Consider the following 26,705-nt stretch of genomic DNA (forward strand, 5'->3'; position numbering starts at 1 on the left):
AGACACAGGAACTAAAAGGAGTTAGGAAAGGCTTCCTGTAAAAGGAGGAATTTTAGTTAGGATTTAAAGGAAGCAGGGAAAGTCAGCAGTTGAAGTTTAAAAGGGAGAGCATTCTAAGTGTGAAGTCAGCCAGAGAAAATGCCTGGAAATGGAAGTGTCTTGTTCTTGGGGCAGCCAGGAGGCCTGTGTCAACAAACCAAAGCACATACATGTTGTGGAGTAAGGTGTAAGAAGTCTGAAAAGGTAGGAGGGGGCTAGGTTATGAAGGTGCTTTGTATTTGCTCCTGGAGGCAACAGTAAGCCACTGGAGGTAATCAAGTAAGGGTCAGACTTGCACTTTAGGAAAATCACTTTAGTGGCTGAATGGAGGATGGATTAGATTGGGCAAGAACTTGGGGCAAGCAGACCCACCAACAGCTACTGCAATAATCAAAAGGTGAAGGTAATCAGCCAGAGACCCTTTGTCTGACTCTGGGCCAACAGAGGCTGCTACCACTGGAGTGGTAGCACTGTCAGAGGAGAAAAGGGGGCATACTGGAAAGATGTTGCAAAGGGGGAACTGGCAGGCCCTGGCCACAGCTTGGATATGGAGGGTGAAGGACCCAGGATGACTCACAGGTTGAGAGCATAAGTACTCCTCAGCAACGTAAGACACAGGTTTTTCTGAACTCAGCTACAGAGAAGGAGTGGGAGATATGAACAGCCTGAACCTGAAAGAAGAGAGGTTACTGAATGATTGAGGAAGAGGGAGAACTTGGAAGTAGCAATGGGGAGCAAGGAGTATTCTAATATCCACACCTTGACCGAGAGCAAAGAGAGTGAGTAAAGATGCAGCCAGCATTGGAAAGGGTAGCCAGGGAGGCCTTGGAGTTAAGAGGTCAACAACATGCTTCTCCACTAGAGGGAATGTTTTGGGGTCTTTTGTTTGTTTGTTTGCTTGTTCTGCTTTTATAAAAGTAAAAATTTTAAAAGTTAAAAAAAACTTGCTTATAAAAAATTGTAACTTCAGAGGTACAGTGGTATTTCTCTTAATTAGTTCTCTACTATATGTCATTAATGATTTTCTTCAAGAACAGTCAGGGACTTTGGGTATATCCAAAACTCCAAACCACACGCACACACACACACAACACACACACACGCACACACACACACACACACACACACACACACACACACACACAGAGCTAACAGACAGGAACCAGTTATCTGCGTATGTCAAACAACGTCAAATTAGAATAAAAGTCAGATGTTTTGTAATTAAAACAGTTTTAATCTGACCCATTTGAACAAGCTACTGATGCCAATAAATTGGAAATGGATAAAAGGAATACACATTAATACTATTACTTCCTAAGGAAGTTTAACCAGGTAAAGCAATCCTCACAACAAAAAGGACCAAAGTGCCTGGAAACTATCTTAACCAGCACACACTTCATCTTGTTGCCAAGTGAAACACTTGTTTAGAATGTAAACCCATTTGTAAAGTCTTATGGAAGAAGATTATGATAAAAAAAATTATAGACTACATCAGTTTGAAAAATGGCAAGGAATGTACAGATGGGGGGTGAGATGATACAAGTCAGATCCTCCTCAGAGCACATAAGGATGAAAATTGAAGGACAACAAACAACTAAAAAATATAAATGATCTGAAAGGAGGCCTGGAAAAAATTGTTTTCTTCCTCTATTAGAGTGCAGCCACTCTATTTAGTCTCTAACATCATTGTTCCCTTTGGGCTACATAAGGAAGTGTAAGGGTGAGTAAATCATTGCCCCATCTCTCCTAAAGAAAGTGGGAGCTCAGATAGCCACTTCAGAGCATATGCTACAGAAGTTGAAATGGCACTAAAAAAAATAAAAATGGGAAGAAGAGCTTAATCAGACCAAGACTACACAGAAGAGGTCTATGATGGAGATAAAATAATTCATTAGTCAGTTTTCAAGATATCTGAAAAAACAGGAAGATACCAAATGACTAGGAATATATCATGAACATTAGTATTAAAAAAAATGTAGAGGATAGCAAGAATTTCCAACTCGTGTGTCATTGGAGATGTAAGAAAAAAAAAAGGAGTGGGCCAATGACATAACAAGTGAGAAGAACAAACACTGGTATCCACACAATGTCAAGAGATCTAATGGAAGACTTCCAACATTTGGGGTGAACCGTCTGTGGAGGATTTACACAACAACATGGACAGGAGTTGCACAGTCTAGGTGGTACCCACTCTGCTGAGGGCTCAGATCCATCAAAATAACAAGCAACATATCTACTTTCACATCTCTAAAATCTTTATGAGAATATTTTACACATACATCAATCAATCAATAGGAACTGCTAAGTGCCTGTTATATGCCCAGGCCCTATGCTAGGCACCAGAGATATAATGGCAACATGAAGCAGTTGCTACTCTCAAAGAACTTATACACTTTTGTGGAAGACAACTGTGTAGAGTATCCCCGAAAACTTTAAACTGCCCTATGATTTTCAGGATACCCTGTGTATATACATTATATGTATTCAAAATACAAACAAAATAAATGCAAGGTAATATTTAGGGAATCCTAGATGATAACATGAGAAGGAAACAGTCAACTTCTCATAAACTATTCTACAAGAGACTACCTTCTTACAGTCACGAAACTGAGAAAAAGGTATAAATAATACAAGATCTTGTAATACAAATACAGAATAATTGTTACTTATTAACTATAGAAAAATATTTTCACTCAATACTCCTGGTCTCTTAAACATAGCCTTAAAGACTGTCTTACAACAAGGTATCACTTGTATAAAACAAAATAATAAAAGATACCTAAAGATAGACAACAAAAGATAACCTTGTTCAACAGTCTTCAGGTTATTAATATCAAGAGAAAATTAAACATAGCCAAGTATGCTCACTAAAGGTGTCTGCCAATCTCAAAAAGGAGGTTGTATACAGAGCTTAAAATGAAAAGAGATGCCCCATATATACAGTATTTATCCCCCAGATGCTCATATTTACAGATAATACTGTGCTAACTGCATCAAGACCTGGAACACTGCAGAGCCTAACTACTCAAGATAATCACTCAAGAAACTTTGTCTACTTAGCTACACAGCAAAATCCAATTTTCCAATCTTATATTATACAGTTGGATGAACAGCCTATAGAATGGATTGTGGGTCCATGACTACATAAATGTTGGACAGACATTGCAAGTGGACAATGAATCAGCCCAAATCTGAATAAAAAGGAAAAAAAAAAGTTGGCTGGAAAATGTTTGGAAAATTGTGTGGCATTTTCAATAACCTCAGACTTTTATTACAAAAAAATCTCATCTCTTTAGCACCAATATTCTTCTAGGAATGATATATGGCTGTGAATTGTAAAATATATTCTCCATGGAATCATACTTGAATGATGACACCCAAAGACTAATGGAAATTGGTGTAAGCAGGCTGTAGTATATTGCCAGAAAGTTACATACATAAGCATAAACTAGATTAAATTCCACTCAACTAGCATGTTAAAGCACCTTCTATATACGAAGCATTATACTAGGCATGAGAGATACAAAGACAAAAATCAAACTGTCCCTGCTTTCAAGAAGATTACATTCTATGAGAGGAAATAATACGTGCACAGAAAATTAAATTCAAAATATTTCCAAAGTAATTTCTAGGAGTAGGCCAAATTTCTAATATGAAAGATAATTTGTTAACCATAGGATGTAAAATTAAAGGAATAAAGGTAGAGAGGGATAGGGAAATAGGAGGGAGGGGGGTTAAGTAAAGTAGCTATGAATAGTGGCCAGGGAAGAAAACTTTCCCATAGGCAACCTGTAATTCAGAATCACAAGGAATCTAAGTGAAGTTACAGGGTAATATATGTTTATGTATATGTGTGTGTGTGTATGTATGTATGTATGTGTGTGTGGTGTGTGTATAATTATAAATCCCTGAGTGAAAAGTAGAAAACAGGGGGTCTGGGGAAAGGTTGAACCATGTATAGCAGCTGGGCAAATAACCAGCTCCTAGGCTTACCTGCTGGCCAAGGCAGGGAATGACAGAATTCTGGGCCTTGACTCTTAATGAAGATAGAGGATGGTGGATGATATTACATCAGGCCAGTAGTCAGGTGGAAATTTGTAAACTGACTTAAAAATCACAGTTGGTTATAAAATGCCTCCTTGGTTTGCACATCTTTTTCCTCCCAACACTTTGCGAATACTTATAAATGTGAAATACTATCCCTCCTTTCTTCCCTTCCTCCCATCCCCAAGCAAAAGGTATATATCTTATACATACATAAATCTTAGAAGACTCGCCAAGGCCTTACTGGAATGAGAGCAGACTTATAACCTGCTCAGAAGAAAAAAAAAGGCTACAACTGTATCAAATATCACCTAAACATAACCAAGCACTTGTCTCCCATCAGCTGGATAAAAACTCCCAGGAAAGCTCATTTTGCAGCACCTCTAAACTCACCAACCATGTCCAGATGGCAATTCCTCATAGGCGTGGAAACCACAGACAACTGACACAGATTGCTTGCACTTAACAGAACGGCTAATTTGTGCAGGAAAGAATATAAATGCTCCAATCAGAGAGCTTCCCATCGGGCTGATCTCTTGTACTGTGGCAGATACCGGTTGACTCCAGCATAGTTTATATGCCTGGGAGAGCTGCATCTCTTCCCTTGTTCCCTGATGTCAAGTCAAGTCAACAAGTGCTGGGCATCCCTGCCACCACTGCTCCAATCAAACACTCTCCTTTCAACAGGGTATTTGAGTTTAGAGGGGGGAAAATGTCATGTAATCAGACAACATATAAACTAGAAATACAAAACTATGGCCAAAAACATTTTTAAAAAAACAGGTCCTGTCTAAGGAAATCCTTGGCATCTAGGACTATTTCCAAGGCATGCTGAGCACTGTGCTGGGCCTGAGTTGCTAACACTGGCTTGTGCCAACACTGCTTTGGGACTGGCTGGCCAATGACAAACCACCTGCTGCTCAGAACAGCTCTGAGAACCTTCTGCCAGAAAGTAAAGCAGGCTTTGTAGCCAACAACAATGGAAATGCACAAGCCTTAAAAAGAAGAATCCTATTTTTTCAGTTCTGATACTAAGAAAACAAAATGACACATACAAAGAAGGAAGGTGAATGTTTTTAACTGTTATAATAGCTTTCTTTTTTTGTAGTTTTAAAACAGGAGGGCCTCTCTCTTATTCATATGCATACATATATATATGTATGTATACATATACATAGAGATACATATACATGCATACACACATATATAAACACATATATACATATACACACACACACACACACACACACATTCCTGGCTCATTCCCTTTTTCTTTCAGGGGCACAATCTTTTAATAAATAAAACTTTCAACATGCAGTCAGAGCTCAGCTTAGTGGCTGAATGAGTAGCACACACACACACACACACACACACGCATACGCATACACACACACACACACACACACACACAGAGGCACAAAATATACTCTTAGCCTCTCTCTTTACTTGAATGCTTTTCATTTAGTAACAGCACTGCAAAAAAAGTAACCTTTCTGAACCACTTGAGGAGACTTCAAAAGGAACCTCAACTACCCACCTGGATACATGCCAGAGGCTCATTTGTCCAAATCGAATAGCCACCAACTAAATATATTCTTCCATTATGGACAGCAATTCCGGATTCATTTTGACCTAAAGCAAAAAGGAAGAAGGAGGGAGTAAAATACACCACCTGCCTGTTTTAATTAACCCTTTGGCAGTGAGAGTTGCAATTTCTTTATGCTGGTGGATTTAACAGAAACAGTGAGAGACAGGTGGTAACTGATCACTGCCTCTCAGAAGGTAGAGGGTAGAACCATTGTGGACATACTAAGCTGCAGAGAAGTAATCTGCGTGATGATAAAAGTGTGAAAAATGGGGCAAATAATTATTATAAACCATTAGTAAAATGATTTATTAAACATTAATTTAAGTAGGGGGCTTCCATCTAACTAAGAGCCTATATTATATGCTACCAGTTTATACTGGTAACAATCAAAGTTACGAAGGGAAAAGAACAGGGCTTGTTATCAGGGGACCTGAGTTTGAGCCCTGGCTCAGCCACTTATTAGCCCTGAGACCTCTTCTATAAAATCATGGTAATAATATTTTCACTAAGAAAAGCACTATACAAACTGTAAGGCACTTCATAAGTGTGAACAATTAATATTTTTATGTCACATCTTTGAGATGTGGAATGTCTCCTGAATGTGAGAATGGAAGAAAATGGTTTAATTTGGACATAAGTTCCTTGAAGGAAGAGATTTCTTCTTTTTTTGTTGTTTTTGTGTCCTCAGCACCTAACACAGTGCCTGATATGTAGCAGATACTTAATAAAATGCTTATTGCCTGACTGAAGTCTGAGTGAGTTATTCCTATGAATTGTAAAACATGTATATTTTGAATATTACCTATTAAACAAAAAATAAAAGGATTCTAATATAATATATGCGTATTGTGTGAATATGTGTGTGCGTGTGAGTGTGTGTGTGTGTGTGTACATATACACTCAACAGTTTTTAAACTGTTTTGAAAATAGTTGATCTGGAAAAAATTCGGGGAACCCTAAATGCTAACACATCAAAATAATTTAAGTCCTAGTTTAGTGCTGGTAGTGTTTTTTGTTTTGTTTTTAAACACAGAATAACTCAAGGATACATATTCTTCCGTAGAGGACATCAAAGAATGTGATAGTCTCATTTTATTGATGGGCTGACAAAGGATTGTCTGAAGCAATAAATAAACTATATCCTAAGCTAGTCAGAATCATAGATCCAGAGAACTGGATAGTCTAAGATCCAGTTGTGGTAACTTAAAAGAAAGCTGTACATGCATTTGTGGGACTCAGAAATCATTTTTTATAAAGTCCAAAAAGGACCTTATAAAGGACTTTATAAGGACTCAAACATGTAAATACTATTTCCGACTAATAGCGCTCTAAATGGAGAATACTAATACTATCACCACCACCAGGAATTGGGAGTGTTTTCCCACTGGGGTACCTGGTTTTCAATTCACCATTTTTAAAAGGCATCAAAAGGTAATACAATCTCCCAAGTCCTAGAACCTGATTTATAATTTTGTAAATGATTCAAAGGAAATGGACAAAAAGGCTGAGCTCACAGAAGTAGATGGAACCTTAGGGATCACTGAGTGCAAAGCCTTCATTTTGCAAATAAAGGAAATTAAAACCCAAAGAAGGGGAGAAAACTTGCTTAAGGTCACACAGCTAACTGGCAGCAAGACAAGATCTGATCCCAGGTCCTCTGAATCCAAAATTCCAAAATCCAGTTGTCTTTTCATTGCAAAACATTTACTGGCCACCTTTAAGTTTTAATAATGCAAAGACAGAAAAAAAAAACCTTTCAACTCCATATAAAGTTATGTTATTTTTGTGCCTCCCCTCTATGCCTTAATAAAGGATATATGAGAATGATTAGGATATTATACGTGGCTTTTCATTATGGTAATGCTTTATCCTTTGACAGAAATTTTAAAATGGGTCTATATAGCTACTATCCCCCAGAATACTGATACCTACAACACTGTATATTTCTTAAGAGCAAATGTAGTGTTGTCTGTACGTGTCACTAAATACAGAAGTGCAAAAGACAGAAACAACAAAAAACAAAGCAACAACCTCCTCCAGATCATTCTGTCGATTGAAGAGAGTTGGATTAAGTAGAAACAATAAATTTAGTGGAACTTTAACTGTTGTCAGGAATATAAGGTTCACTTTGGATGAAGGGGGGGAGGTGTTCATTAACTCTGACCTCTATCCCCATAGCTGCATCATTTACAAAACTTAAAGTAAGTATTTATTACAGCTAAGAAATGTATGAACATTTCTTAGCCACATAAAGAAGCAAGATGGATATGTCACATAAGGGAAAAAAGTATTGTACCAGAAGTCAGGAAACACCTGCATTGAAATCCTTTTTCCAGTACTTACTAGCTGTGTGACCTTGGGCACATCACATCATCCCTATGAGTTGTAGTTTCTTCATTTGTAAAATGAAGATAGCAATGCTTTATATAGTTATCCCATAAATCAAATTAGATTTAAAAATTTTTATTTAAAAACTTAGTAAATCTAAAAGTACTAAATAAGTGGCAGGTATTATTCTTGAGAGTATGAAATACTGAAAAGAAAGCCATTCTTAGAGTCAAGAGAATCTGGATTGATGTCCCACCTTTGACACATGCTAGCTGTGTGACCATCGGCACATTACTTATCTCAGTGCTATAGGCAACTCCTTAAGACTTAAAAATACAAATGAGATGTCAATCTAGATTAGTAAAGGAATTTCTACACTGTAAATTCTCTACTATTTTTATTTTTTTTTAAACTCCAAAAGTCATACAGGCCACTTACAGAAATTAACTAGCTTTAAGAGCTTTGATACTTAAATTAGTAGACCTCCCACTCCAAAAAAAAGTGAACAACATCTGTATTCTAGTTACTAGAATCAAACCCATTTATGTTTTTAAAAATGTATTTCAAAACAAAGCCAGCTTCTTGTCTCAAAAAGTTTTAGATTTTTCCAATTCACTAAATCAAAAGTACTTGCCAGTTAACAGGTTGAAATTGCAGCGCGTCCACTGGTCTGTATCTATGTTATAAGAATCTATATGTCTCACAAGGATGCGATCATTATTATAGTCCAGGTCATTGCCCCCAAGAACATACAGCTTCCTCTGGACAGCAGCCATGGAATGGTACACCCTTCTCTGTGGCATGGGGCTTCGACTGATCCACTGATTCTGCAAACGGGAGGAAAGCAGAACTATGCCTGTGATGGGGTATGAATGTTTCCATGGTGTAAACAGCAAAGCCAAGTGTTCTAGATCATAAAGCTTCTTGGAGGCAAGTACAATGCTATTTTCCATCCTGTTATACTCATCACTCAGCAGAAGTATCTTGCATGTAGCAGATGCCACAAAATATTTTTTTGAGTTGAATTTAAGACATTTCCCCTCTCCTCCTGTGTCACCCTCTTCCCTCATCCCCATGCCTCTTAAATGTATCACTCACACAGTTCAACATGAACCTCGGTAATAATGGCTGTGAAACTTAAGGACTCAGGCCAGTAAGAATAAACATGAAGAAAAGAACCAAAAACTTAAATGTCATTTATTTTAAAAGCTTTTTAAGAGAGAGAGTATTCTCCTATTTGTCTTTAATGAAATAACTTTGGAAATAATGTCCATTTGTGGCTATATCTAATATGATATGAGAAAACACAAGTTAATATGGTAGCTGCCTATCTCAACCCAGTGGTTACTCACTTAAGCAAATAACTTCAGTGCAAAAGCATTGTGTGGCTGGGGATTTTTGTTGCTCCTTGTGAATAGCGCCACTGAAGGACTCCCTAGATGGAGAAGGAAAAGGTGCTTTGTTGTTCTCCAAAATTAACATTTTGGGGCAAATGGAAGAGGAGCTAAGACTGATCTGGCAACAAACCTCTGATGCCATAGGATTTAAAAGTCCTGTTAATGTTGCTATGACATCATTTTGTGACAAACTAGAAAAAGGACATTTTAGGCACTCTATATTTTAAAAGAAAATGTCTGATACTGAGTATGATTTATCACTTATATTTAGTTCTGGGGGCACTTGAGTGAGAAAAAGAACTAAGGTAAACTTACCCTACATGGGTCTCTGGTCCAAAATTAGGAACTTGATGGCAAAAACCATCTCCAAAAAAATTAAATTTTAAATCACACTTCAGAGTTACAAATAGTTTGATAACTGCCCCAGAGAGGTAGACAGCCCTAAGATCTTCCTTTCTATATTAAACAAGAAGCATCTTTACTAAGAAAAACTGCAACTTGACCAGAAAAGTCCTATGTTTTGAATGGTACACTTTCAAAAATCTCCTCAGAGTATGTCATCTCCGGGGAGGGGAACTAAGTTAATCTACACAAATATTAGTTCATTCATGGCAGGCATTTCTATAGGCTCAGTTAAGTTTGCCTTTTCTTTTCAAAGATATTTTTGGACAGAAAATGTGTTTTCTGCCATTTGAAAGGCACACCACTTTTGTCTGCCACCTTTTTCTATGTGTAGATGTCATGCAAAGAGAACAACTGTTCAAGCTAATTTTCAAATCAAACACCCTTCCAGCCAAATACGTAACTTCCTTAATAAGAAAGTCAAGGCTTCCTTCAGGTATCTGGCCAAGAAATACCTTTAATTAAGCTACCAAGGCCTAAGTTCCAAATACGCTTTCTTCAGGTGCCTTCTATCAGACTCCATATTACAGTATTAGGAATTAATTTTTGCATTAGCAGTCCTGTCCCCTGCCACAGGACTATGGACGCCATCTGGTTTGCAAAGCCTGCCTGCATCCCCTGATTATATCTTTAGCTTCCTCTACTGCAGTGCCTTCCAGGTGAGCCGCCAACCGCTGCAAAGGCAAAGAAACAGAGGGGCCTGGCGGGGTCATTCCTAATAAGCTAGCGTGTGAATACTAATCAGTGGCGGGGAAGCAGAGGTCACCCCAGCCTGCCTGTTGGCAGGTAGCAATGTGCTCTGTGGCAGATGGCGGGCATTATCGACTCTCCACAAAGGCCTAGAAGAGAAACAAGCACCAAGGCTGAATGATAGAGTGATTGAGATTCTGTGCAAGATGTAAGCAGATGTGATGTTTGCCAGCACCCACCGTAAACAATATGCCAGTGGAATTTTTAAAAAGAGATTGTGTGTACAAACATGAAGCAGACCTCATTTGAGAAAAACACCCTTCCTTTCCACTTTAACTGTATCTATGCCAAGTTTGAGAGACTGCCAGTAATGACCCCGTCTGGGACAGCTGACTCCCTGATATCCCCAGTTAGAATCTCTGAAGTCTGTAAGCTCTAATAACTCCAGGAAACACATTGGGATGGGCAGGAATGATGGCCTCTTTAATTTTCAGAATCAAGCAATGGTTAAAAACACATTAAAAAAGACACAAAAAAGGAAAGCTGAGATGGTGCTACATACACATTTTTGGCCCATCCCTGTTTAGGTCACCAAAACCAAGCTGATATTTCATGTCGTTGATAAATATAAAAACCTAAATTAGACTATTTGAAATGTTCCTTTAATCATGAAAAAGATTAAACATGGCCACGAATGGACAAATGTAAAATTCAGTAGACATCTGGTAAATTTGTTGTTTAAACTGGAAGGAAGGGGGCTGATCTATAGCTCTAAGCCCAGGGAAAAAAAACACATTTAAAATATATGAGGAGTGGACAGAGGGAAGGCCAGACCTCATTAGAATGTTTACAATTCAAGCCCTGGCTGCTGGTGAGTCAACAGCATAGGCAAAATCTACAGGCATTTCTACCTCCAGGTTTGCCGACTACTGTGCTGCCCTGGAGAGATGGAAATTATACAATGTCCCTCCTAGAAAGACACTCCTAACCAAAGGGTAGGGCATCAGGTCTTATTTAAACATCTTAGTTAAGGTCTTCTAGATGAAAGAGGAGCATATGTATATAACAATAATAATAATACCAATCTACACCAAACAAATATTTTTTCCCACCTAATACAGACAGGAACGAACTGTGGAAAGATGGAAGAATTTAAACCACAGAATTTTCATTAGCTAAATTTCATTAGATAAAAGAAGGTTCATTTTCCTTACATAGATTATATATTCATATGCATATATACATACACAGATATGTAGAGAGGGGAAAGTAGAGATATCGCATATGTTGGTAATATAGTTTAAAAAATACATACATGTTACACCAAATGATAACTTGAATATATCTTAAAATCAGTTTTCAGTAGGGTATGGCCAGTCCTTACCTGGTTGGGTTCATACACCATTAGTCTGTTCTGATATTGTGCAGTATTAGTTACCCCACCTGTAATGGATTAACATGTGTTACATCTCTTCATGAATATGACACAGGCTGTTTCCCAAATAAGAATGAAATATTACTGGAGGTAAAATTAACTACGATTGAGGATTGGTTTGTGTGCCCTAATGATAAACCTATGATGTGATTAAGCTCATTTAAGTAGCTTCACTTTCAAGCTACATTTTGAAGATCATCTACTTAAGAGGAAGCAACAAGTGTGTTGCGATTACCACGAATGGATGCAGTCAGATTGTTATGAACTGGAGGAATGAAAGGAGGGGAAAATAGCCACAAATCACTTGGAGAAAAGCGGAAGAGAGAGATGGAAACTCAGTTGTAAGAAATTATTCTGTGTGGTTTGTCCCAAGGACACTGAATAACGGGGATAATTCTTAGCCAAACATTTAACTTTGTAAATTCCAACAGTTTGCATAATAGTACACAAACAGCTTCTGCCTATTTGGAGATGCTATTTCCCTAGACTAGAGTAACTTAGCATAAATTAAATAGTATAGCCTGGGGTCTACAGTTGTTCTGCTTTAAAAATACAAAAGTAAAAGTCACTATTCAACCTTTAAAACTCTTCAAAAATTACTGTCTTTGAAACTCTCTTGATTGCGGCATAGATCTAAGGAGGCTTGAGATCATCTACTTAACCAAAAACTCTTAAATATATTTTGTGCTCTTCCCAGTTTTCCCCTATTCTGACTTCTTTACAGGCCTATTGTATATATAGAGCAACACACAATGTAATAACCATTTGTTCAGCACGAATTTTTACAATCAAAATGAAAACCTCTAAAAATCAGCATGTAAAACGGCTTTGTGGAAGAAATGCGTTGGTGGACATCAAGAAAAGCCTCCCCCTCCAAAAAATATCCACAAACATAGAATCAAGTAATTTGTATTTTAGGTAGAAGAAATTTTTAACAATAATACTCGTGTATTATGTTCTAAATCCTGGCCCCAAATCAGTGGCTAAAGGCAAAACTGTTTAGGCTACTGACCTTGCTTATTTAACACCTTCAATATGGTAGGGCTGCAAAGAAATATATAATTCTATATTTTCTAGGTATGTACAGTACATACCTAAAGTTCTCTTCTTTGGCAAACTCATAGTCTAGTAGCACAGTTGGCATAACATACACATTCTATGCAAAGGCACCACTTTCAACATCATTTAATAAGAATAATTCAATTAAATTCTACAAGTCCATGAATACCCAGTATATTTGTTACTGTGCTAGCACAGTGGTGTCTAGTTAACAACGAAAGGATTGAATACAATGAGCTAATGATAAAAGATAAGTAAATAAGGCATGGAAAAAAAAACTGATCTAGGCCAAACATTATTCTCCCACTTCCCTCTAGTAAAGAACTTGAATCATTCACTTAATTTTCTAAGACCATTTTTAAGTAGAGGTTAAGTTTCACTTCCTCTAAGGCAAGGAACTCCTTTTAAGATCAATGGGAAACTTGCCTGTGGTATAAATCCATGAAGAATACACAAAAGAGGTTCTAGTATCTAAGTGAAAAAAACAACTTTGAATTTCTTTAAGAATGTCTCCTTTCCAATATAAATATCAAAGGAAAAAACTCTGTCACACTTAAGAAAAGCATGGCAACTGTATTCCCTCAAATATTTAAGATAAAGATACAATGAAATACATACCTTTTTTGCCAAATATATTAGCAGAATGTATTAATTTTTAGCATCTCTCTTCCTTTGTGAAACTTTCAATACCTAATTGTTCCTACCCGGCATAACAACAGAAGATGAATTACCAATCATCCACTGAGATTACATAAGTCTTTGGTGTTAAAATGATTAACCAACCCTTGCTCTGGGTACATCAATGAGGAATGCAAGTGTAATAGAGGGACGGCAGAGCCAAATTCCCTTTCACACAAGCTTCGATCATGGAGGCTGCTGAACTGGTTGCAGAAATACAAGACCCTGCTGATGTCAACTTCAGTAAAATTGTTGAAGACAGTACTCAAATGTTCATAGTACTATCCCTAACGGATTTTGTTTGTTAGAGATTAAATGTATAGCAATTGAATTAGAATGTCACTATTGTAGTAAATAACCTTGGCAGTTCATACCTTCTCCTACAAGATTCTCTAGCATTCTCATTATTATTTATCATTTTCCACAGAAGCAATCTTTTTTTCCCCCTAATCTGTACTCAGTAATTAGATTTCCTTAACATATGTATTTTCATTCATATAATAATATTTAGAAATGAGGAGTCAGATTACTAGTTGGGGGGAAAATTATAGTTATTTGGTTGATTAGCACCAGGGTGTGAAATGCCAAGAAGTTCACCAGCGAAGCAATGTTGTAACTTTTGCCAAGTCACTGTTGTGAAGGAAAACCCCAGACAGCGCTGCTGCTATTGCTCTCCATTAAAATAATTGACAAATAAGCACATAAATAAAGCCATTTCCCTTAGTACACATAAAAAAAAAAAAAGATGACGATCCCATCTCTCCCTGCTCACATTTCCTTGATACCTTTGCTCATTTGTGGAGTTTCTTCATTGCATTCCCTTCACACACCACTCTTCACTTTTAGATTAATCTGCTGAAATGAGATGCTAAGGATTTGCATACAGATTTGACTACACAAAAATAGATATGGAATTAATAACAGTCTCTATATGTTTTAATTTCTCCTAGACTGGAGTACCCTTGCCTGCAGCGGTATTCTTGGCTTTGAAAGTCATCAAGCTGATTTGTCTCCTCTTAGGTTAGGATGCCACATGCTGCTACACTGTCCCCCGCAATCAAAGCACTTGCATAGATAGATTCCATGCCTGCCCCTAACAAGTATATTTTATAGATTGGCAGTTTTGATCTCCCTCCCCAGGGGGATAATCTGCATCTTAACAGCTTTCTATAGATACATCTGTCATTAAATATGCCATCTTGTATCAGCATCAATTTTCAAAACCAAGTTTTCCCTAACTTTGAAGTGCCACAGTTGAACTTGAGAATTTTCAACCAAAATTCAAAATGAACAGCCTCATCATATGCTCCTGAACTGTGACTTCAAAAAGAAAAATACTGCTGGCTACGGAAAGTCACTGAGGTCTTAAAGAACTGCCGGGAGAAATGAAAAGTTAACACACTGCCTAGAAGTGGGAAATGATTCCTATCACAGGACAAGACAACAGCAAGACATTTTCTTAAATTTCCCTGGCCCTAGTCTGCAAGAAACTCAATGATGAATGGATGCAACCCACCATAGAGAAGATAACAGGATGGTTAAAAACACCAAACAAACTCTGTCTACACTTTGGGATGCCCTCTCAAGAAGCTTAAGGCTATGACAAAGACAACAGCTAGTAAATACTTGTGTTGTAAAGAGCAAGGGATAGGGAAAGGAGAAAAACAGCATTCTCTGTCCTTTGCTCTCAGCGGGTCAAGTCTGTGGCTAATTTTTTTTTATAAAGATAATACTTTTATACTTGATAAACACTACACATTTCTTATGGACAAAGGTATTTTTTTTGTAGCCCACTGTGGCCACAAACGCTGAACCTATTTCCACTGAAATCCCCCCAGCCAATATAACTAAGGAAGCAGCCCTTGTGGAGATGGGCCCTGACAATCGGGCCTGTCCCTTCAGCAGCCACAGCTACTAACACCCGGAAGATAAAGTTATCCCCACCAGAGTCAAGTGGCTCAACATGAGGAATGAATACCATTTTATCAATGAAAATTATATTACAGAAGATGCATCATCATTGCCTGCTTTGCTGTGACACCCTAGGGACCATGGGCCCTTCTATTGATTTGCCATTGAAAATTAGAGGTGTTTTCTCCTCCTATTAGAATAGCTCCTTGAGAATCTCGTTTTCTGTTTGTATTCCCAGTAGTTAGCACAGTGCTTAGAACACAGCACTGGCCAATGAGTAGAACACATTCAGTAAATATGCATTAGCTCAATACATAAGTAAAATAAAATAAATTTATCAATCATTATACATTATATATTAGCAATTCTTAGGCTTAACAGTGTCTCATCCACATCAAAGTGTAAAAGCCTTCAGAACCATTACCAAGGAAAGCCACCAGTGTATTTACTAGGTACTCAATAAATACTTGTTGAATAAAAGGGGAAAGGAAATAATAAGATTTAACTTGGCATATTTCTGCTCTTCACATACTGCCTTGCATAGAAAGGGTATCCCAAAAGTCTTACTGCAGTTTTAAGCTTTAATAGCTGTACACAATGTACATACATACCACATATTCATATACATATTTTCATCTTTGTGTATTTTTTTTTGTTCTTTGTATCCTTTGTTGTTCAGTTTGTTGTCTGACTCTTTGTGACCCAAGAACCATATTGTCCAGGGGGTTTTCTTGGCAAGGATACTGGAGTGGTTTGGCATTTCCTTCTCTACTGGATTAAGGTAAACAGAGGTTAAATGAGTTGCCCAGAATCACACAGCTAGTAAGTGTTCGAGGCTGGATATCAATTCAGGTCTTCCTGATTCTAGGCCCAGTACTCTACCCACTGAGCCACTTAGCTGCCTACGCCTACCAAATAGTAAGTACGTCATAAATACTTGTTAATAACACAAAACACAAATACATACACACATACACACACACAATCATTTAATCAATAAGCATCAGTAAGTAACAACTTATTTCTAGGTCTGTACTAGGCTTTGCGGAGAAAAAGACAAAAGCATCTGGCCTTAAGGAGGGATCATGTGTATACACGTATGCATCCATACACAGAGTCCAGATCTGTGATTTCACAGATATGGGGAACTGGTAAGGAACTGCCCTCTGCCCATGTGGATCAGCAACTATTCTCCCCATTACAACCTGAGTTGCCTGGATGCCACTGACTTGCCCCAGGACACACAACCATTAAAATAGCTGTATTCTCTACCCCACGCTACTTTTCATGCTCATGTGTAAATACACCTACCCACATATAGAGCCAGTACAAGAGCATATCCCCTGACACTTTGGTGTGACACCGGGCAAATCACTTAACCTCTCATTGCCCCAGGCAACTCTCTAAAACCACAGATTAGAAATCTGCATTGGCAGTGGGAGATTCCTCACTGGTATTCTCTACACCAAAGAAATCACAGGTTTACTATATATGTATATGTATGTAGGTATGCCTTTTTTTTTTTTGGTGGAGGTGGGTGGGAGAGGTTCATGTTATGCATATGTGTATATGTAAATCTAAGCTTTTCTTCCCTCAATCCTCCTATTTCCAAAATAACTCAAAATATTCATAGCTGAATCTTCTCTCTATGCCCTAAGCTAAGAAATGAATCTATTTGCATCAAGCAAAGAAATGAGAGCCAAGTGTATCTATTACTCACTTCAGTATCCTGCTAACGACAGAAATGGTTCCAGTGAATGCAGGCTGCACAGCATTAGAAATGGAGCCTACACATAGCATCTAAGAGTAGTAAACATCTCCAGTGGATTCTAACATGGTAGAAACAATTTGAATCAAGGATATTTTTGATAGAGCAATAACTATGCAAGAATCTTCCTCAATTCATGCATTAAATGAAGAATATTATTCCTTGTTTTAACTGTCACACATGAGGAAGCCACACAAATGGATGGGTAATTAATTCACTCAAATTCCCCAGAGAGAGTTTCACATCAACAGTATATCTATTTGTAAGGAAAAGATTTTTGCATTGGGATATTTATTTATCTTACCAATATAGAACATCTCATGTAAACAAACAGGTCACTGACCCAAAGAGTCTCACATGAATGTCTACAGCACTGAAGTAAATATGAACAATACAGGTTTTTCATGAACGAGAAATAATGTGCAAACAAGGTTAAAACCTCCCAGTTTTAGCCATCAACAAAGAAAATCAGATGTCCTTTAAAATCTTTTAGGAAAGTCATGCTCTGATCCTACTGTAGATTATTGCCTCATATGATTTAAGTCTGCTTTGTATTTTAGTAGCAATGTTTTTAATTGAGATTTTGAAATGGAAAAAATGTAAATACAGAATCAATGAACCAAAATAAGTCATATGATCCAGCCCCCACTGTCCCTTTGCACAGCCACTTAGTACTTAAAGCAATTATCTATATGTAGACACACATATTTGTGTGTGTGTGTGTGTGTGTGTGTGTGTGTGTGTGTGTGTGTGTACACCTGAATAGTCTTATAATTAGGATCAAGATTCATCCATTCAGGATGACTTGGGTGGTTAGCCTGCTACTAAGACTGCTAGTAAGTCATTTCAACATTAAACCCAATATATTTTAAATTCACTTCCCCTACTTGATCTCCAGTTAAAAGATAAAGAATAATCAGCATTCTCCTTTAAAAAAAACCACACAATAATAACAGTTCCTATTTATATAACACTAGGAAGTAATGCAAATACTATTATCTCCATCTTGCAGATCAGGAAACTTAAGGACATAAAGAAGAAGTGACTTGCCCAGGGTCACACAGCTAATAGATGTCAGAGCTGGGGCTCAAAGTCCAAATGCCCTTTTTGCTGTTTCACAGCGCCTCTCATAGTTCTCAAAGGTGATTATTAAATCATTTATGGCTTAGGGGTCCAGAACTATTTTTGGAGGGTGTGAATAAGGATGTAATTCAGTTGTTTTCTTTCCTCCAACGAGTGATTTGTTTGTAACAATTAGCTTAGGGGAATATAACCTCAGTACCAGGTGCAATGCTGTCTGGCCCATATCTCAGAACAAAAAAGGGCAAAGGCTGAAGTCAGAAAAGCTATAAAGATGGAGATTTAAAAATTTTTTCCAACTTAAGTAATATTGAGACCTATAAAGGAGATTTGAATCATTAACTCATATTATTACTGGATGTGAATTGTATCCCCCATAACTTGGAAATATCAGTTTAATACCTGTTCTCAAGTATTAAAATAAGAACTGAATACATAAGTAGTAACATTGTAAATAATTTTCCAGCAACCTTGGAACACCAGGCTTTACCTTACTCCTACTTTCTGCAAATCTCAGTTTGAGACACTACTCCAAGAGTATAAAGTGATGTGTAAGGTCTCAACTGGGCAAGTAAGTAGTGTAGTGGATAGAGTGCTGGGCCTGCAGTCAGGCAGACTCATCTTCCTGAGTTCAAATCTGGCCTTAGACACTTACCAGCTGTGTGACCCTGGGTGAGACCCCTTTTTGCTTCTGTTTCCTCAAATGAGCTGGAGAAGGAAATGGCAAAACATCCCAGTATCTTCAACAAGAAAACCTCAAATGTGGCCACACGACTGAAACAACTGAACAACAACCCATTCATTCAGCAAGAAAATAGAGCTATCCTTTCTTCATGATATGTGCAGCTTTGTGCTAGCTTCTCAGTTTATAGCTACAATCAGAAAAATTAACAGGTAAGTTGTTATACAGGATGTTCTAAAAGTCATAGTGTAGTTAAACCTTGTGTACAATGAGCCAATGATTTATTTTCACAAAGATATTTTTCAGGAGTTGATGTAATGTACCCCACAACAGAGATTACATTTTTTAAAATAGAAAAAGAAGTGCAATGCAAAAAATCTGAGTCATTTTGATCCATCCTACACTTATTTTACTTCAATATTTTCATTTAAATCTAAATGGTATGCAGCTCATTTGTGAATTGGGTCATGGTGTCAAATGCTGTTGGCACCAGTAAGATTTGACTACTAACATTTTAAATTATCTGCTAATGGCTATCTCCATAGAGCTTGGTACTTGGAGTTCCTCTGAGCTTTTCTCACTTTTAAAAAATATCGGCAGATTTTAAAAGTGTCTTGACCCCCAGTGGAGAAAGAAAAGACCGAAAATCCCGCTCAAGTCTTCAATAAAACCTTCGCTACCAAACAGAACACCAGAAACCCTGTGTGGGAACTGAGCCAGGTCCTCATATCTGCTGTGTTCCAATGTCTGCCAGATCTCAAAAGGATGCCAGTGTTCTAGTCCCTCATCAATTAGCTGAAACGCTTTAGTGAGTTGGTAGAGGATTAAGAATTGGTTTCAAAAACCTTTATCACCTTCCAGAAATGGGGATTTAATATTTAAGATGCGTGACATCCAGTGCAAATAATATGTCTTTTTTATTTTTTAAGGAGCTCACAGAAATATCTAGTTTATCTTACTACTGAGTAGTTCAATTTACAATTTATTTATTACATGTAAGGATGGGAGAAAACGGTAGAAGATTAAGGTATTGTAGGTGTCACTGTTGATCCCTCCCTTCTTTCCAATTGCAGGTCCACTGTTGCCCCAGAAAAAGTGGAAGTTTTCTTCTCAGGAACACAGCAGGGCAGAAGGAGACCTGAGAAAATTGTGATTGTCTTCATTAACAGTGATTAAAGTAGGCAGCCCATTTTAATGCAAGAAAAGAACAAAATAAACTTACTTTATGGAACAGCAAAGAGAAAAGAAAGATCAAACTTTGTACTGTCTTTTCTTTTCTCAAAAAAAGAAAATAGCAATGCCATGTTGCAACAGAGAAGGCCACTAATTTTTCTTGGAGTAGAAGTGTGCTTTCATTGGCATAAGGAGTTTCTTAGAAGGAATTTTAACCAATGCAAATCGACATTTTCTCTGCAACTTGAAGCCTCAGAGAATTGCTTGAGGTTTGGAAAAGTTAAATGGTTTGCCCATAGTCACAGCTAGTATGTCTTAGAGTTGGGCTTTGACCCAGGTCTTCTTAGCACCAAGGTCAGGTCTCTCTGTCCATTATACCAGAGAAAGTCAAACTCAATATAAACAGATCCCTCCTAGCTGCACACTAACTCGGAAAATCAGAAATTAATATTATCTCTATTCTATTCTATTTTTACTTATTTTGTTAAACATTTCCTAGTTACATTTTAATCTAGTCTGGGCAGCACTCCCACTTGTGGACCTCAAGTTTGACACTTATGCAAGTCATACCATACGACCATTCCAATTGCTTAGTTTTGCAGCTATACTGTCGGGAGCATAGAGTAGATTCTACGCTAGCATATTCCTTAAGAGATACCACTTGACTAACATGGAAATATGTTTTACAGGACTGCACATATATAACCTATATCAAATTGCTTACCATCGTAGAGAGGGGGGAGGGAAGGTAAGAAGAAAATTTGTAACTCAAAATTTTATAAAAAAATTAATATTAAAATTTTTCTTTACATGTAATTGGAAAAAATAAAATACTATTTTAAAAAAGATTTATACCACTTAAAGAAAGCGGTAAGGACTTAAACTGTTTATAACTTTGGGGTTGTTAAAGCATCTGATGGGAAAGAAATAAGAAGGAATATTTACTAAGCATTCCTGAAAAATCATAGCCAAACATAAGCAAGTTTAGTGTAATTTTCAAGAGGTTGACACAGTGATGACATCTGAAATTAAATGAACCCAAGAAAAAGATGAAATTTTGTAGAAAATGTAAATTATAGTAATTCAGTGGTTGCTTCGTCATTTCCATCACCTCCTGGCATGTAGAGCTTTATTCCCAACCTTATCTAATATTTATTTTCCTTTTTTTTAAACGTCTGTACAGAGATGCCATGACCCACTGTATGTACATGATATATCTCCTGAAACACTATCTCCAACATATATTTACATAGTAGACTACCATAGTTCATTCACTAGATGAAGCTTTTATTAAAACATACATATGTATTCATGCCCATTGGTATATGTAACTTCTAAGATGAGCAACTGACATTTCTGTCTCATTTATCTTCCTTTTCTTTTTTAGGTTGCTAATTAATCTTAACTTCATCTTTTAATTTATCTAACTCGTGGCTCTTCTGAATTGGCTCTCTTCAGTGACACCAAAGATAAAGCCAAGAACTGATACGATTATCTAGACATTGTAGTTCAAACTGCTACATTATCCAAAGAACTATATCTTCCTCAAGGATAAAATGACAAGAAATGTGCAAAGTGCTAGAGGGCCTGAAGAAGAATTTCATAACAGTGAATGGTGTTCTAAAATAAAGGAGTGGGGCTAAACTACTGAGTGAGGCTATGGAATCTCCTTCCCAAGAGGCCTTAAAAAAGGTTGTTTCAGTGATGAAAGAAAGGGGGAGAAAGTATGAAACCTCTGAAAGGAACTTCCATCCTTTTCAATCTATGCTTCTCCATTTGGCATTGCCCTGGAAGACTAGTTCAATCAGTTCATAAAACAGGCCTCATCCAACAATAAAAAGATTCAATTTTCCATAAATGGAGGCTGAACTAAGTATCTGAAGCTACATAATCCTTGAGAGTATCATTATTTCCTAAATTACAACCATCGGGAACTAAATGTCCCACTAGTATCCCAAAAGAGTTATTACTGTATTTCCCAAAGTAGGATAAAGGAAATAAAACCCAATAAATCAATTCCCTTCCTCTTTAGGGAATGGGTAATCCCAATCCACCCCTCTTAAAACAGTGACAGAGCTAGAGTTTTTAAGTGTCATCACAGAGTATGGCAAAAGTAGGCTTTCCTGGATGAAGCTTCCAGCCATAAAGGTATGGCAGTTCTGGGGCTTGGCCCCTAGGCTGTCCTCATGAATAACAAAGTAGACAAACTGGATTTCCCACAAAGTCAGAATGGTTGTGTCCACTCTCATGAAAGTCACATGTTCAAAGGCAAGCTAAAAGTAAATTCTATAGACCAGAGTAGCTGGTGTTTCACAGACCCCTTGAGCAGTCTCCTGAGGCCTGTGGATCCCTTTTTGGAAAATATTTTAAAAAATGTATACAAATAAAAAACCACAGGATTACGAAACAAATACAATTTTAAAAAAAAATTTTTAAGTTCACAGAGAGATGGGGAGAAAATGTGGAACTCAAAATTCTGGGGAAGTGAATGTTGAAAACTAAAAACAAATTATCTTAAAAATTTTTGTTTAAATTAAAAAAAAAGGTTATAGATTCCAGGTTACAAACATCTGCTATAGATCTTTCTGTCTATGACTTTCATACTAGCATCACTCTCTTTATCTGTTAAATCTGAAACTTGAAAGGAAGAGAAGTGGTCCAGAAATCCCCTTTTCGAATTCAGGGTCATTAGGTACAAATTCCCAACTGCCATCTTTTCCAGCACCATAACAGTGATGGCATTTCCTCCACATTCCTTTTCCAGTTTTAAGAGTGTCTAAGAGTACCAGGTTTCCTACCAATGCTTGAGAAATGCCTAAAATCACAGTATCTAAAGCCCCAAACCTACCAACAGGGATTGTAATTTGCATGAGGAAATATTTTGGGATTTAAGTATTTTCCTTAGGAAAAATGAAGACTACAAAATTTGGAAAATCACATGGTTTAAATTCAAACCAAATAAAGCCCTCGGACAAAAAGGGAAGGCTGATAACTGTATGTGAAGGCTTCTGTAGGAGGCAGCCAGGTAATCTGGTGGAAAGAGAACTGCTTTCAGAGTCCAAAAGACAGTTGGAATCTTGCCTCACACACTTATCAATGTGGTTCTGGACAAGTTCCTGCACATCTCAGCCTCATTTTCCTCATCTGCAAAATGGAGATCTACCTTACACAACTGTTGTGAGGGTCAAATAGAACAGTATACGTAAAATGCTTCCAAATTGTGAAGTGCTATGTAAGTATTTATTATTATTGTTGTTGTTGCATATGTATCACCTTGGATGTACAGAGCAAACAATTTTTTTTATTTAGTTGGCCTGAAAAATAAACACAAAAATTGCTAGTATAGTTCACTGAATTTCAAAGTTGGAAGGGTTTCATTGGTAATCGTCTCCAACCCATACCTGGAGAGCAGTCCCTTCTACGACATCCTATTGGTCATTCAGCCTTTATAGGAAGATGTCCAGTGATGGGAAACCCACTATCTTCTAAGGCACTCCACTTCAGTTGGGGGTAGGTAATACTAATTGTTAGGAAGTTTTTCATTTACATTTAGCTATAAATCTGCCATTCTTAAACCTAACTCTAGTGCTCCCAATTCCATCTTCTGGGACTAAGCAGGAAAAAAAATTAATCCTTATTCCCTGTGAAAGCCCTTCAAATAAACATATAGTATATGTTGGCAACAAGCTGAAAAATAGCTATCAAAAACACTTCTAGCGAAAAACAAATATTCATATATGATCCCTCAGTCTTCAATTATCTGCTGTGTATATGATACAACTCAATAGGATAGTAGATTCAGAGCCAGAAGGAACCTCAAGTACAGGTCTAACACAATTCATCCAATCCATTCATTCTACAGTGGAGAATGCTGAAGCCTTTTGCAGTTAAATGATCAGACCAGTAAAGTGGGATTTGAACCCAGGTCCTCTGACTCCAGAACCAGCGATTTTTCCCACTGTACTACACCTAAAGTGTAATAGGGTGTAAAATACCCCTTCTTGGTAAAAACACCCAAGGTTAGAAGGTTACCAGTTTTCATCAGATTATTTATTTCCACAAGGTTTTACCCCACTCATCACTGCTTCCCCTGTCCAAGAAACAGAAAAGCCCACTCCAATTTCCCTAAACTTTTCTTATCCCTTCCCCCTTTAATCTTCAATAAATATTCCACTAGGGAATTCATTTTTTCTTCCCTTTTCAGAAGTAAACACATTAGCCTTGGACTTATTGCTCAACATTCTTCTATATGTAACTTGTTACATCTGAGTGGAATGATGCGATCCTATTGCCTGCAGTGGTATCAGTATGGACAGCTAAGAAAGTACTAGACCTGGGGTCAGGCAAAAATGGATTTAAGTCCTACCATAGACAGCTAGCTGTCTGACTCTGGATGAGTAACCAGGATTGTTTTAAGGATAGAAAGAGATAATACATATGGGTTTGCTTTGCAAACCTTAGGGCACTATATAGAAATGTCAGCTACAATGATGATGATGATGATGATGACGGAGGGGACAAAGACAATGACAATGACAGGAAAACCGAGAGATATCCTAAAAGAAGGTTCTGTTCAATGGTGTCGCTCCAAAATGAAGACCCCTCTAACTCCAAAGGATTGACTGGACAGGAAATCTTACTAATGACCCTCTAAAGGAAATATCTGCCTCTTTCTCAATAACATGATCTGATCAGCAAACAGAAATCAAGGAGACACTTATTTATCATAGGACTGTTAAGAACTCACTAGTTCCAATAACAGAACTCCTAAGTTCTAGAATGACCCATGGCAGACATTTTGACCAAGAGGCACAGAGTTGGTTTGTTAACAGTTACTCAATAAAAATATGTTGACTTGAAGTGAAAGGCAGACAGCAGATTTGGAAGCACAGCCTGAGCCCTGGTACTAGCTTGCTATTCAATCCTAAATCAATTCCTTGATTTGACTTGCCTTAGTTTATCTAATTGGTGAAGTTAGAATACAGTCTCCTCACTTCTGCCCAAACTCCCATCCTTTGAATGCTTTTGCAATTAACATTGCATCACTTCCATTAAGGATAACAAAATAGGTCTCATCCAACATTTAGATTCAATTTTTCATGTTTGGGGCTTGAATTGTTTGAAGTGACACTGTCCCTAAGATTATCCTTACCTAAAGCAGGAACTAAAATGTCATCCTAGTTGAGTCACTAAACAAATATGATGTGAAAACAGATCCAACCTATCTCTCCATATTAATTACACATTTACCCCCCCCTCAACCTGGTTATACGTACTACATTCTATCCAAACTGGTCTCCCTGCTATATCCCATATGTGGAATTCTATTTCTCACCTCCTTGCCTTCGCAGATACTCACTCCTATGCCTGGAATTCTCTTGTCCTCACCTCTGCCTCTTGGAATTCCTTGCTACTTTTGAAAGTCAGTCCAAGTTTTACATTCAAGAGGCCTTTCCTAATTTCCCTAGTTGTTAAGGCCTGTGTATTTACTTTGCATATACGCCTTTCTTTCCCTACATGTGGTGCAGTGGACAGAGCAGTGGACAGAGCACCAGGGCCACTGCTCTGTCCACTGCACCACATGTAGGGAAAGAAAGGCGTATATGCAAAGTAAATACACAGGCCTTAACAACTAGGGAAAGGCCCTGGAGTCAGGAGGATCCAAGTTCAAATTCAGCCCCGAATAGTTAATGTGTGTCTGTGGGCAAGTCATTTAACCCTGTTTGCCTCAGTTCATCTATAAAATGAGTTGAAGAAGGAAATGGCCAACCACTCCAGGATCTTTGCCAAGAAAACCCTAAGTGGGGTCACAAAGAATTGGACATGACTGAAACAACTCAACAAAAACAACAAAAAAGTTTTATCCTCTCTCTCTCTTTCATATATATATATATATATATATATCCCCCCCCCGTACCTAATCAGTGCCTAACACGCCTGGCATATAGCAATACATGTTTGTTGATTGATGAAATTCATTGGCTGGCAAAGTATTACCAGTTCTTTCAAAGAAAATGCCAAACAAATTCAAATAATTACTATTACTCAGTGACAAGAGGAGGAAATAAAGTATGAGTAAAGCCTCTCAAATACACAAGTATTGGGCAGCATTGAGAAGTAAAAGAAACAAATAATCTGAAAACTTCAATGTCTTCTACTATATCTTACCACAGCTATGTATAACAAATTAGAGAGCTGAGACTTTTCTTTATCCTTCTTAGTCTATGGTGGTAGTTGATTCTAAGGAGCTAGGGGAGGGTCATCAAGTAGAGAGCCAGAGGGGAAAAGGGAAAAGGACCTGGACAAAGCTCAAACTGTCTTACAAACCCACAAAGAAGCAAGAGTTGAATGAAAAGCGAAAAAGGCTTAGAAAGAAAAAATAATGGACCTTTTAGGCACTCAATGCCAACTCATATACCTGTCTACACAGA

At 37.5% G+C, this 26,705-nt stretch overlaps 1 protein-coding gene across 6 annotated transcripts in view; it reads right to left on the bottom strand.

The window, feature by feature from the left end:
* The window catches only part of KLHL32 (kelch like family member 32), a 288,659-nt gene that overhangs the window by 7,527 nt on the left and 254,427 nt on the right, over positions 1-26,705 (bottom strand). For 5 of the 6 annotated variants that reach the window (XM_078155228.1, XM_020998288.2, XM_020998287.2 and 2 more), the window contains 3 exons: positions 11,873-11,931; positions 8,634-8,826; positions 5,621-5,715 (listed from right to left, as the gene is read on the bottom strand). In XM_078155228.1, the coding sequence (XP_078011354.1) occupies positions 5,621-5,715; positions 8,634-8,826; positions 11,873-11,931 (347 nt within the window). Of the gene's footprint in view, positions 1-5,620; positions 5,716-8,633; positions 8,827-11,872; positions 11,932-26,705 lie in introns of those variants that run through there. The other variant, XR_002326784.1, reaches the window with a different exon arrangement.

This window comes from Phascolarctos cinereus, unplaced genomic scaffold (genome assembly GCF_003287225.1).
Source record: "Phascolarctos cinereus isolate Bilbo 61053 unplaced genomic scaffold, phaCin_HiC Scaffold_5;HRSCAF=322, whole genome shotgun sequence".
NCBI classification, from domain to species: domain Eukaryota; kingdom Metazoa; phylum Chordata; class Mammalia; order Diprotodontia; family Phascolarctidae; genus Phascolarctos; species Phascolarctos cinereus.